The sequence below is a fragment of the Carassius carassius genome, chromosome 39 (assembly GCF_963082965.1).
Source record: "Carassius carassius chromosome 39, fCarCar2.1, whole genome shotgun sequence".
Taxonomy (NCBI): Eukaryota; Metazoa; Chordata; class Actinopteri; order Cypriniformes; family Cyprinidae; genus Carassius; species Carassius carassius.
In genome coordinates this window covers 25,165,876-25,181,066 of record NC_081793.1, presented here as the reverse complement: position 1 = coordinate 25,181,066, position 15,191 = coordinate 25,165,876, and the positions used below count along the sequence as shown (strand labels likewise).

Genomic DNA, 15,191 nt, shown 5'->3' with positions numbered 1-15,191 from the left:
AGTAAATACACATAAATACTGTGATGTCAGACAGAACAACCAAAACAACACATAGATGCTGTGAACGAGATCAGTTCACTGGTTAGTTATGTTGTCCTGTCTTATAGCACAAAGTCACATGACTTTTTCAATGCACATGGTGGAATTTATTCAGTAAATGTCTTTCCATCATAGGTTATGCAATTTTTTTTCTTATCGGATAAAAAATGTATCCTACTCAGTTGTGTGCATAAGTTTTTTATTTTATTTATTTATTTATTTATTTATGTGCATTTTTAGAATTTATGCACATCTTGGTGTTTCCATGTAGCGATATTTATGTGGTAATCCAAAATGCGCATAAAAATAGGTTGATTGAAACATAGCTATTGTAACATCTCATTCTGAGCAAATTTTATTTTAAAATTGTGACAATTCTGTTTCCTCTACACGTGAAATGTGTGGGGTCTGTGGCATCAGAGCAGCTCCTCTATATTCAGTATTTCAGTTAATGCTATCACAAAACACTTGTTTCATTCCCAGTTACTGACAGACACACAAATATGCTGCAATTCACCAAGCATTTTAATCCGACAAGAGCATCCTTTTAGTGGAGCTGAAGATAAGGAATTACGTGACTCGCTCTGTGTGTGCGCTCATAATTGTGTTGGCGAGTGTTTACTTAAGGAATTGTAAATAGGGATGTTCCGCACGATTGTGGCAGGGATCGGCAAGGCCTATTGTTTGCTTTAATCGCTACTTTAGCCGAGAGGTTGTCTAAACATTTTCATGATCTCCTGTGTGGCCCATGTTCAAGCTGACAGTAGAGCAGGTAATCACTCAGAATCCTTAAGCCCCGATGATCCTCTCTCCACATACAGTACACACACACACACACACACATCTAATTCAGTCCCGCTATAGTCTTCAACTTCATTTCTTTGCTTTTTACAGGCAAAAGAGTAGTACATCATTCAGTAGTTTAAAAACCAATATCAATATCATCATGCATGTAAAGTCAAAAATGTTTTTGGTTTTATCAAAATATGCATTTAATATCACCTAATTTTCCAACGACTTTCAAACGATGCAGTTCAAAGATTCAGTCTCTCTAATCCTCTCCTTTACTCTGCACTGATTGGTCAGATGGCTCAGTCTGTTGTGATTGGTCTACCGCGAGTCAGAAACAATATGCCCATTGCCATAGTTCCGTAATTTGAACTCTCAACAGAAAATATAAACAGGTTGTGATTGAGTGGAGCCAGCTGGTCTATATAAACTGTGTACTGAGTCATAATTCAAAAGCAAGCGTTCTGTGAATCCAATGTTGAAGTTCCACAATTAGAGGAGCAGTTGTCAGTAAAATGACGGGAACACACACATTTTTTATGGGAAATATGCCATGGTTATTTCAGATTGGAATTTATTTTTATTTATTTATTTACTTAATTATTTTATCTGGTTGGCAGCAATGGCAGTTTGGTCAAAATTGTGAGTAAAATTAGTTATTATGAATTAACTAGTAATATGGAATAATTTTACTATATTTTACTATTAAAACATTATTTGCTAAATCATAATTATGAAAAAGAATCATAGTTATCACAAGTTGATATTTTGTCATAACTCTTTTTGTATTATTTTATCTCATGATTTCAGCTTTCAATATATAATATTTGACTTTGTCATGTTTATGTAATTTTCATTTTTTTTTTTTCATGTAATAATTATGATTTACCAAAGCAAAGGAAAATGAGTTTCCGTACTTTACACCTTTCACCCAATATACATTTTTGAACCAGTTTTGCCGCTTGTGCAGAGTTTAGGCCAATCACCATTTAACAGATTTTTTTTTTTGCTTTATTAGCGTACCGCCTACTGCATACCGACTACTAATAAAATATCATCTTAAACTATAGTATATGAAGTTTGCAATGAGAAACAGGTTTATACAGCCACATGCTACAGTGTTTATCATGACCACTGTTGCATGTTTAATTCAGCACTGTATTGCACTGTGGGATGCAATGGTCTAGTGAATATTTTTAGCAAATGTAGAACATCATCTGGTAATTTGAAAATAAATTTGCACACAACATAATCTTTCCTTTCAAAACAGTGTAGAGACAGTAGACTATAGAACAGCATTCCAAACATTCCCATCGTGTGAGTGTGTTTGATGTATGTTATTATTATACTTTTTTTTCCTATACTGTTGCTACACTGCAGCAAACACTTAATCCTGTTCTGCTCACTGTTTCAAATCACCCAGGGGTCAGCATGCCTCATTGCTATCAAATGCATAAACAGCACACAGATACGCAAAAACACTTTACAAAACACCCCAGAAACCTCTTCACCTCAAAAAAGCTGTGGCTTGTAGGGCACATGCTTCAATTCTCTCACTGTGGAGAAAGAGACAGTGTCTCCACACTGGCAGGATTGCTGCCTGGACCTCCTATTGAGGAGAATGCATCATTCTGTCTCAGTGTTGACACGACACACACTCAAACTGAGGGGTAAACAGAGACAATACATACCCACAATAAATCCCTCGCTCTCTCTAAGCTATCCCGACACACAGCCTGTAAGATGGAGAGAAAATAACCACACTAATTTCTCTAACATTGTCCACCCCTGTAATTGGTGTCTTGAACCCCCAAGAATACAGACAATGCAGTAAAACATGTTACTGGACTACCCGGCAAGAGTAGGGAACAAAGTCATAATGCCATTTAAAAAAATAAAAATAAATAAATAAATGTTATGTACTGGAGAAGAAAAGGAGAAGAACAAAAAGCTGATATATTATAGATTTAGCCTTTAGTGCTAATTTACCATTTACTTTGTGTTTCTCAAAGTGGATTTTCTATATTATATTATATTATATTATAATTTTTTATTAGAAGCATGAATGCTAAAGTAGATTATTTTATAATATTTATTACTATGCATGAATAGATTATATATATATATACACACACACACACACATACACACACACACACACACACACACACACACACCAAATGGGTTAAACGATTGCCTTTTTGTACGGAGCGTCAAAGCCAGGTAAAACAACCACTGGATGCCCTTTATTTCACACACACAAAAAAAAGATTCAATCCTGAAAATAAACTCTGCTGTTACTCCTGAAACATAGCAGTGTGTATGTGACAGATAATATAGGCAGTATTGTGGAGAGGACATGGATGCATGCTGTGTGCATTTAGAGGGAAACATATGGACACAGTTAGCGCTCCCCACCTGCATATCTCTCCACTAACACTTACAGACATCAGTGCAGTGTGGTTTCAACAGCACACTGTCCCGGGAAACACTGCAGTTGTTTTTATTGACAAACATGTTCTCATTCAGTAGGCGAAGACACGGCTGAGATAATATAAAGAGATGAGTGCCGTGTTAATAAGTGCTGTCACGCTGCCAGAATTGAAGTACTGGGCTCAATTCAAATCCAAGAAAGTCACCTTGCATACTCTCCAGAATAGTTGAATGTTTTAGTTTACCTTTGGGGGAGTTCTTAATGTCAGACACAATTAGCCCGAAGTGCGCTTAACTACGATGTTTGAGTGATGTTTGGATAATGTGGTTGCGGTTGAATGAATGATGAGATCTCTGTTATTTTCAGTATACGGTGTCATGACACAGTGTAAAAGCACTGTGGCATCTTGGATAGACTCTAGTGGGAGGCCGATTTACATGTTTGCTAACTTAAACACAATGTCAATCATCAGGTTTTTGCATTTAAAAGTCAAGCTTGTGTGTGTTTCTGATCTGTAGTGTCTTGGTCTATGGCAGCCTGTAGAACAGTATTTTTTTTAAACTTGTGAAAACTAGCTTAATTACTATTCTCACACATTTTTGCATAATTTAATTGGAAAATTCATAAGAGATAATTACCTGGATTTTTCTTTGTTTCCTACACAGATAACACAATTCAGAGTGTTTGATTTCAAGCACACTTAGACTGACACTTTTGGTGTAAATACTATTCTCACCATAAATATTTGATACTCTGATAATTTTACTTTTAGTTTTGATGATCAAAGTTGATCAAATCAGTAGGTTTATTGTATTTTCATATTCTAAGATTGACATTCTGTGTCTGCACAAACTGTAAAGCAAAGTAGCAGTGAAACATGAGAAAAGCCTGACATAATGCATTTTAATATGATGTTCATATAATAATAAACGTCGAAAGAATACGCTAACTTGGATATACTGGCCTAGAGGAAGGCCATTCATGAACATACACACAGTGTCATTTCTCAGATGTTTGCATTTAAAAGTCAAGCGTGTGTGTGTGTTTCTGTTCAGTAGTGTGTTGAAATATGTGAAAGCTGATTTAAATAATATTTTAACACATTTTTGCACACTGACTAAATTACAGCTTGATTGGAAATTTCACAAGAGATAATTACTTTGATATTTTTTTGTTTTCTTTACTCACAAGACAACAGCATTTCATCTCAAGCACATTTAAACTGACACTTTTGACATTTTTGTAACCAAGTACACTAACTATTGATTATTTATTTTTTCAAATGGTGTGGATTGTGATCATTTTATTCTTATGATGCATTTATATATTTTAAGATTGAAATTATCTCTGAAATCAGGGTAAAGTAAAAGTAGACAAATGGCAAAAATAAGTGAAGGCATGATAAAATGTTGAATTTTTTTAAATGATAAAACTTCATTAACTGAGGGACAATTGCAATTTGTGTGAAAAAATGTATTTAATAGTTTTCAAACAATAAATACTCAAATGTTTTAGACTCGCTTTGCTCTTTTTGTTTTGATGATCTAAGTTTTTTTTTTTTTAAAGCATCATAAAACTGTTGATTGTTTACGTTTTCATATTGTAAGATCTGAGTTCCATATCTGCGAGTCTGCAACAAGGGTAAAGCAAAAATAAATGAAGGCCTGATAAAATGTTGCATTTTTCAGTTCTAATGTGACCTTCATATAATAATAAAAATTTGAGTCTTTAACCTGAATATATTTGCTGTTAGTACAGAAATGAGGCTTTACCTTTTTGAGCATGATGATTCCCTCCTGATTGTGCTCATTGGTGGTGATATCAAACATAGCTCCTCCATCTCCAGGGACAATGCTGTATTCCACCTCTGCATTCTTTCCAATGTCCAGATCATGAGCTTTAATTCGGCCAACCGCTGACCCAACTGCTGATGACTCTGGCACACGCAGGTGGAAGATGCCTGTAGAATCAATGAGATTTTTGAAGTTACACCGTGTCTACACCAGACGTGAGCGGCACGGTGTGACACGACATGACAAAATACTATTGAACCCATTATAATCAGTGATGCTGTGTACACTGAACGCAGAATGACACGACAAATCCCGACAGTAAACTGCTGCCTCGTTCTATAAATGATGTACTGACGCTACATTTAGTCAGTTACCCCAATGCTGGTGAAGACACATGCATGGTAGGCACAAACAGATCATGCTGATTTATGAAAACTAATGCGGTGAGTGGCCGTGCCTGCAAAACAATAAAAATAAAAACACCTCAGCTAATTAAGAAGTCATTAGATGGATTAGTGCAATGCACCAAAAAACAAACGAGAGAGAGAGAGAGAGACGGCCCAGAATGCAGCAGTCATCATGCCATCCTCTGAGACGTGCTGATGGAAATCTACTTCGCTCCCAGGGTATTGCCAATATTTACACAGCGAGGAAACCATTGCTCATCACTGAAACTCAACAATGATTTCTATTTCATTTCTGAGTGCAAATGGAGCCTGTTCACATGTACTTGTTTAAAGACCAGGCTTTATTCCAGTGGAAAAATAAACAACGTCAAATCTACAAGTATATAAATGCATAAAATATGAGACTGTTAGACAGAAGCTGTGAAAAGGGACCATAAGAGGCTGTCAAGTGTCTTTTGCAGCACCTCATGCATGGCAGACCATTGTAAAAATGTGGCTCCCAGGTTTAAAGAAGTTCAACCTTAACCTTTCCCCCACCTCCACTGGCCACATCTTGTGTTTTTCAAAGCAAATATACATTCTTTGTGAATGACCCCTAAAACTGCATGCTCATTTTTATGACTTTTTTGCTTTTAGGAAACTGTCGTTTCTCTGAAATCTCATTCATTCATGTCTAGTGTGTTCATACACTCAAGAACTAATTATATTTATTATACTTTTATAATTATACTTTTCTTCTTCTTTCTACTACTCCGGAGATGCTGTTAAATATGCTGCCTTTCTTCCTTTATGCAACCAAGATTCATAGATTCAAGATTATTAATTTATTTACAAGAAATATTTTCCTACATTTTCTCTATGAATGCATTTAAGTTTTTAAGCTTCTTAATGTGTATTTAAAAAGAAAATGCTGCATTACCAGTCAAAGGTTTAGAATTTATGTTTCTCATTATATTAAAACATTTTCGATCTAATGCTTTATGCATGAATGCTTTAAATTAGTTTGGTGGTCTGAATTAATTGTGCATAAAATCATTTTATGTGCAGAGCTACAGTTTTATTTTTACTTTTTATTTAAATATATATTTTTTGCCGTAAAAAAAAATAAAAATAGTAATAATTATATAATTCCCATACTTCCATTTGGAAATATGGGAAAATAATGGAACAATAATAATGGAATAATAAAAACAAATTGAAGTATGGGAATTATAATATTCCTATACTTCCATTTGTGTTTTGCTAACTTCACTTTTGATCTAACATATGGAAAACAAAAGAATGAGAAGGTGTATTCAAACTTTTGACTGCTTTGAGTTTACGTGAGATGATAGTTATACAGTTATAGAGAGGCTTACTTTTGGAGAACCTAGGTGGGTTGTCGTTGACGTCACTCAGGGTGATGTTGATGGTGGTGGTCCCTGCCAGACCCCCTAACTGTCCACCCATGTCTTTGGCCTGGATGAGGACCTGATACAGTTCCTTCATCTCCCGGTCCATGTTGGGTAGAGCTGTCCTGATGACTCCTGCACACAGTTCGAAATAAGGTCAGACTGCATCAATGGAAAGAAGAGACCAGAGAAAAGGAAGATAAAGGCATAGTGAGGTTAACAGAGAGTATAGATGAAGAGGCTGTGAATACAGGCAGGTATCAGTGTGTGGAGAGAGTCGGATTACATAAAAGAGGGTAAGGTGAGGAGAAGAATAGGGTTTAGACCCGAGAATGAGGCCTGCTGAGAAAGGGATGTGGATGGTAATCAAAAATAACAGACACACCTGACATAAGAAAATTGAGAGTTGAGGAAAAAAAAGGAAATGGATGAAGTTCTGCTGTATTGTGGAAAATGAAACTGAAGCGAATTGTACCTATAGGTGTAGTGTGTCATTTCTGTGCCATTATCAGTATCCTGATAATCTGTCTTATCTCTCCGCATGACATACCACGCTATATTTGTCTTGTTTAAGGGTTTAAATTACTGTTTGGAGGTCATAATTTATTCCTGCCAAACGAAATACCTAGCTGATGAGATGTTACCTTTTTTTTTGTTTTTTAAACACCTTTATCATGGTGGTTGTGTGTCCTGGCAGGTATTAATCTGCCTAACTCAGTGTGCCACTGCGAGGAACGAGTCAAGGTTAGCATGGCTTTGTTATTATCTGATTCCACAGCCATTTGATACTAAAAAAGCCTCTTTCTCTATTAAGCGATGAAATGTTGCTGTACTATTCTCAACCTTTTCTCTGACTATTAGAATTAAAGGAATATTCAAGATTCACTGCAAGTTAATAACCAAAAAATAATTGAAGTTGTTAGGGTTACAGTGAGGAACTTGCATTGAAAGTATGGAATTTTTGGATGTTTTAAATCCACAAATTTTACAAAAGCACTCTATCTATCTATCTATCTATCTATCTATCTATCTATCTATCTATCTATCTATCTATCTATCTATCTATCTATCTATCTATCTATCTATCTATCTATCTATCTATCAAACTTAAAAATGTTCTTGTAGTGCATCAAACGGTAAAAACCTTCCTGGAACCACTGATGTACAATTCTAACTTCAAGTGTTTTTCACCAGCTAATAGATTGAGGTCATTCCTAAATCTTCTGGTACTTGACAGCCTTAACAAGGAGACACAGCCAGTGTAGCAACACCTTTCCTCACTATCCTTCCATAAAGCACAACTAATGCATTTCCCAACACCACAAGAAGCTGTCTCAGATCAAGAGAGTGCTTCATATGATGAATTAGACATGGTGGTGGATGGTTAAAAAGGGCACAGACCTTCATACAATGCCATTTTTAAGGTGAAATGTAAGAGGGATGTCACATGTGATTCTCTCTGCCTGTCACAGGATGGATCTGTTTTTTTTTTACTTTATTTTCACGTGAACAGATCTCTCTTTGAAGTTTAGTGTGGCAAATGAATAGAATAGACATTTCGTTATCATTTATTGCATCATCATTATTTTTTCCTGCATTGAAAGCAGAAATACTGCCTATGATCTTAATTTATTTTTGTTCACAGAGAGAAGAAGAAAAAAATATTACAGTATTGGAATCAATTTGGAGCGATTAAATGGTGTCAGACTTTCAATTTTTAGATGAACTATTCCTTTAAGGTGTGTGTTTCCTGAGTCTGTTTTCTCTCATGACTTTCAGTGCTGACTCTTTTATCCATTTTACCCCCTGCCTTTGTTTCCCACACTCCTCTCACGGCTTTTGTTTTTGTCAGTTTATGTTGGCAATTTTTTTTGATATGGCCTGAGACAAAAACAGATATTTCTTCCTTACTAGTCATTTTATTTGTTCAGTCACCCTTTAAGCCCTCCCTCCGGGCTTGCTGATATCAGGATATTATATTTTTATTCATATATGCCTGTTTGCAATGCTTCGTAGTTGTACAACAGGCCGTAACCACACCGAAAACAAGCGGGAAATGTTTGCACGTACTCTGTGCATCAAGTTTACCTTGCAGGTTTGTGCTTTTGCATATTGGATATTACAGCCTATTGAATGCAGACGATGCCCATTTGTAGATTTTCATTCATTGCTGTAAACTCTTCTAAATATTGCATAACAACGTATTCACTGGCAGAAAACAAAAGGCTGTTTATTTGCTGCATTATTTGATGATGCCGCAGTTCCCTTAGCAATAGGAACAACAAAAAAATCTATTTGCTTAGAGCTTATTACAGAGCTGACTGTATTTTCTACTCGGATGGTCTGAAATGTAGCACCTAACTGTAAAATTATAGATCATTTCAGGCCTGTTTAGCTGACAGGATGTCCGTTACTATTCTAATATTCAAAATGAATTGCCGTTTATTTTGAGTTACAAATCCATTTTCTAGGCTGGCCACATTATAATATCAAACTGCAGAGCTTAGCTGTCTAATAGGGTCAATGAATGTAATTATGATGAAACCTGTGAACTGTGAAATGAATGAGTCTTCTCTGTTGTATTACACAAATAAAACAGATGAACTTATTTAGGCAACGTTTTTCTGTATATTTGCTATAAAATAGTGCTTTACCTGTTTTGGGATCCACTGAGAAGTACGGCTGGCCGTGAAGTATGCTGTACACCACCCTAGCACTGTTGCCGTATGTAGGGTCGTCTGCATCTGTCGCCGTCACCTTCATCACGTATGTACCTGCAAACACAGAGGATATTATTTGTTTGCGTTATACTGCATAAATAGGTTCTTCAAGGTTATAACTGTAATAGCCTGTAGGGTTTGACTGGGACTGGAAAACAGGCCTATACAGGCACATTGTTATATTCTTTTGGTATGATGGGCTGATAAAAAACAACAACAACAAAAACAACAACTATATGGCTATGTACTGATTCTCCACTGTATTCTGACATGTCTGAAACAGCTGTTTTACATAATGAAGGTAGCACTTTTAAATATATGAGGAGAAATATATATGGAGTAAATATATATGTGGAGTTATTTTAATATTTTTCTAGTAGACATCTAAAAGGATGCATGAGTTTACATTTATATGAGCTTTACTATATGCGGTTAAAAGCACTTAACAATCCACAGCATAAAACTATTAATGTTTTTTCAAGACTACTGCAGTCTACTTGGATGCAACCAATTTAGTCCAAACTTAAAGGTCTACACTACTTACATCAGGGTTGGGCGACTTCAGTCCTGGAGGGCCACTGTCCTGCAGAGTTCCGCTCCAACCCTAATCAAACACACCTGTCTGTTTCAGTGTTCTTGATTACCAAGGATGTTGGTTCGCATCTACATGGCCCCACCAGCTGCAGGACTCACTTCAGTCCTCAGCTCTTTTTGAGCTCAACCCCCTCATAGTAGCAGCCTTCCTGTGGGGGAACGAATGGGCATCTAAAAGTATTTTAGTGCACTGCGACAACAAAACATTAATAAAGGCCGTTCTCATTCTCCCGTCCTCATGCCTCTCCTTAGACTCTTAATATGGATCGCAATATGCGACGATTTACAATAATTGGCAAACAGGTTCCAGGTTCAGAAAACCAAATCTCTGAGTCTCTGTCTCGCTTTCTGTTTCAGAAATGCAGGACGTTGGCTCAGTGGCTCCAGAGGTGGACCAATTCCCAACTCCAGTACCTCACTATTCAGAATTAATATTTCCATAACCCACCTGTTAAAACCCCTTCTCAACGCATCGCTCGACACTATCCTCCAAGCGGTTCCCCAGAACCCTTCAGTTATATGTGACAGCGTGGAGATGCTTCAAAGCATTCCACCTCACATACAACACACTGTTCCCCGTTTTTTCCCTACTTTCAATCACCTTATTAATTTCTTTTCTCAACAGCGTTAAGGGACTCCAAGTTGGGTCCATCAAAGTGGTGTCCAATTTTTCCACAAGCTGATGTTCGCCGCTCCCTCGCCCAAAATAAGCAATTCTCAAACCTCTCTCCTGATTAAAGGGATACAGCAATCCCAGACTCTAGACAAATGCTCAAAGCTCACCATCTCTTCCAAATTTCAGACCTAACCGTAATTCATAGCAAAACAATTTCTTTCTTAATCAAACAAAGTAAGACAAGTCAAGCCAAGAAAGGTCAAAAACTTCATGTCACCATAAATAAAGTAATTACTGTCCCAATGTGCAGTGAGCCAGGGTACTTACCAGTGACCAAATTAGTGTACATGATATACTGATTCACAAGCTAGGGCGCTGATTGAGACTATTGTGTCTCAATCAGTGTTTGATTAGGATTGGAACTAATGCTGCATTCATGCCATGTCATAATTACTGTGATTTTGCGATGACAACACGTGACCTTCTACTTGGATCAATGATTGAACATGATGAGTCTGAGGTGGTTAGGAGGTAGTGGAAAAGTTGTAGCTCCCAAAAAACTCCCAGTTCACAAGTTATAATGACAAGTTGGCATCTTCCAATCATGGTAATTTTGATATGGCGTGAATGCACCCTAAACTCTGCAGGACACTAGTCCTCCAGGACCGAAGTTGCCCAGCCCTGACGTGCTTTTTATTTTCTTTAAGATATTCTCTCTGATTTTGATTCTGGTGCACATCTGTTCTTTATCTAATAGCCAGTAGGCTTTTATTACTTGCTTAATCTGTCCCAGTGGTGAGGCCAGAAATATTAAAGTAAGTGGACCTAGGAGAAATAGCGTGGACTTCAGTGCCTATGTCAAAATTAATTTTACAAAACATGAAATAAAAATAGGGAAGCAAATTATGACAGCTAAAAATGGCATCATCTACTTAACGTATCCTTATGTTTTTGTAACCTATTAACCATGCTTAAAGCTCATCTTTTTACTTAAGTATCAGATATGGGTGTCATGTTATAAAATGTGCAAAGCCTCTTGTTTGTCTGTAATAGCTAGGCTCAGTTATGCCTTTGTGGGGGCAGTAGCCACAATCAAAATCACACAGGCGTCTATAGAACAGAGCTATAGGTTCATTGGAGACTATGGTGCACTTATAAACTGGTCTATTCACATTTTGCTATCTGAGATCATGGATAGCTTTGATTCAGCTGGGAAGGGGAGGGTTTCATTTCATTTCTTTGCCATTCAGATCAAGGAAAAGGCAATCTCAAAGTGAATTACCCTGATCTGTCATCCTCAGGGGAAGCAACATGAAAAGGGCTTTGGTGCTGGATAAGGCATGTAGTTTATTATGCTCAACACCAAATGGTATGTCAGACTTTACCTCTTGACATGCAAAACATTTCTTATTTATTTGTTTATTTGGATATATGCTTGACATTTCCATGATTGACAAAACCTCTTTCAACTCGAAAGCTTTCATTTCAAAATGTTTTAATCTAAACATCTGCTTTCTGCTCAACAGATGAAAGGCTGTTTAATCAGTGATATTCTGTACAGTGTGTTGTAACAAGTGGTTGCTCACCCGCAATTTTCAGTTTTACAGTATCAGCTTTCACAAGATGTAATTAAACTTTCTATGCACTCTACATTTCCAATTGTTTTATCCTCAGATATATTCAAGAGTGTGAAGATATCATGTGTATTATTCAGCATTTATACACTGCAGTAATATATATATATATATATATATATATATATATATATATATATATATATATATATATATATATATATATATATATATATACAGTGCAGACCAAAAGTTTGGAAACATTACTATTTTTAATGTTTTTGAAAGAAGTTTCTTCTGCTCATCAAGCCTGCATTTATTTGATCAAAAATACAGAAAAAAAATGTTATATTGTTATATATTATTACAATTTAAAATAATTGTTTTTAAATGTATTATACTTTAAATTATCATTTATTTCTGTGATGCAAAGCTGAATATTTAGGATCATTATCACATGATCCTTTAGAAATAATTCTAATATGATGATTCATTATCAAAGTTGGAAACAGTTCTGCTGCTTAATATTTTTTCAGAACATGTGATACTTTTTTAGGATACTTTGATGAATAAAAAGTAAAAAACAAAAAAAAACAAACAAACAAAAAAGAAGCTATGTTTTTAAAATATAAATATTTTGTAATAACAATATACACTACTGGTCAGTAATTTGGGGTCAGTTTTTTTTTTCTTTCTTTCTTTTTATAAAATCAATACTTTTATTTAGCAAGGATGTGTTAAATTAAAAAAAAAAAGTGATAGTAAAGAAAATATATTATTAGAATATATATTATTAGAATATATATATATTTTTTTTAATAAATGCAGTTCTTTTTAACCTTTTATTCATCAAATATATTAGACAGCAGAACTGTTTCCAACACTCATAATAAATCAGAATATTAGAATGATTTCTAAATGATCATGTGATAGACTGGATGTTACATGTGACACTGAAGGCTGGAGTAATGATGCTGAAAATTCAGCTTTGCATCACAGGAATAAATTATTTTTTTTAAAGTATATTCAAATATAACACTATTATTTTAAGTTGTAATAATATTTCACAATATTACTGTTTATTTCTGTATTTTTGATCAAATAAATGCAGGCTTGATGTGCAGAAGAAACTTCTTTCAAAAACATTAAAGATAGTAATGTTTCCAAACTTTTGGTCTGTACTGTATGATATATATATATATATATATATATATATATATATATATATATATATATATATATATATATATATATAATATATATATATATATATATATTTTTTTTTTTTTTTTAATGTTTAGGCTTCATTGATTGACTTTCATAAGTTAAACTGTGATTTTTTTAATTTAATTTAATTTAATTTAATTTAATTTAATTTAATTTAATTTAATTTAATTTAATTTAATTTAATTTAATTTAATTTAATTTAATTTCTCCAACATTTGCCTGCAGTGATCCACTGAAAGATAAACTTCCATGTTTGTAAAATCATAATTTATAGACTTGTTGTAGTCTAATTAGAAATAGTTTCAATATTTAATATGTTTTAATAGCATGTAATGAGTGCAAACAATAACCGTGGGGCCTTTATGTGGTTAATTAAGAAGTTTTCTTCTGTACCTTTGTCTATCATTTTGACTATAAGTCTGTGAAGTATCCAGTTAAATGTTATATAACACAAAAAGCAAGCAGCATTTCATTGACCATCATTTTTTCAGTGAACAGAGCATCATATTACATCGCTCCCCAGCGTGGCCTCAGGTATTGATGCATAGTCAGCAATCATATTTGACATCATGATTAAGATTTTTTGTCCAAATAATGGAGGCCATTATGACTTTAACAAGCTCTGCAATGTGTTTCATGAATGCTAGAGGATAGTGCTACATTGATCTTCTAGTTATAGCGATTTGATTAGGCTGTGTGGAAATCAATAACTTCTGGCCGACTTCAGAGATGAGCCTTTTTAGAGAAGCAGAGACAGTAACAAAATAAGATCCTGCTGCCATCATCACCCAGAGCAGATGCCTCGGTGAAATAATCAGTAATACAATCAAGGTTTCTACCATGTGAGATGAGAAATCCTACTATCTTATCTTATCTTACATCTAACATCTTAAGGGTTTAATGGGCTTCTTACCCACAGGTGACATCTCAGGTACACTAGCCGTGTAGGGCCCTTCCAGGAACTTTGGTTCATTGTCGTTGATGTCCTGCACCTTGATGACAAACTCTGACTCTGGTTCCAGTGGTCGGTTGGTCTCGATGTCCACCGCTTGAGCTCGTAGTGTGTAGTAAGGCTTCTCCTCGCGATCCAGACTGCGCAAAGCGTGTATGTCCCCGGTGATCTGGTCGATGGTGAAGATGGTTCCAGCGCCATCGCCTGAGAGAGTGTATTTCACTGCGCTTTCCCCTTTATCCAAGTCAGTGTGCAACTAAAGGAGACAGAAAGAGTGACGTTCAAACAGTGGAATAATAGAATACACTCTCGTCCAAGTTCTCTATAATGTGCTTAAAGTTGAGGGGAGTTTCAAAACATTGTCTTTTCCCCCCAATATAATTTCAAGTTGTTAAAGAATATTATTTTATTCAGTTAATGGAAGAGAGCACTGAATTTAACTTGAGCATGCAACATTAACTAAATGTTACAATTGCGAGTGTAAAATCAACGTTAGATGGTAGATTGCAGTATTTACACGTATAATAATAGCCGTTATGATGTTAAACTCCGTATAAGGGTCTGGACGTTTATAATGTAATTTTGTTCTAACAGAAAACTTTATTGTGTAGTCACTGACTTCACATTTCAGCATACTTAAAATATTTCATTTGAT

At 35.2% G+C, this 15,191-nt stretch overlaps 1 protein-coding gene across 1 annotated transcript in view; it reads right to left on the bottom strand.

Annotated features, from left to right (window-relative positions):
- Nucleotides 1–15,191, bottom strand: part of LOC132121680 (cadherin-12-like) — a 388,852-nt gene that overhangs the window by 35,622 nt on the left and 338,039 nt on the right. The window contains exons 3-6 of the mRNA XM_059531344.1: nucleotides 14,498–14,792; nucleotides 9,508–9,627; nucleotides 6,821–6,988; nucleotides 5,035–5,222 (exon numbers count right to left, since the gene is read on the bottom strand). Of these exons, the coding sequence (XP_059387327.1) occupies nucleotides 5,035–5,222; nucleotides 6,821–6,988; nucleotides 9,508–9,627; nucleotides 14,498–14,792 (771 nt within the window). The remainder of the gene's footprint in view (nucleotides 1–5,034; nucleotides 5,223–6,820; nucleotides 6,989–9,507; nucleotides 9,628–14,497; nucleotides 14,793–15,191) is intronic.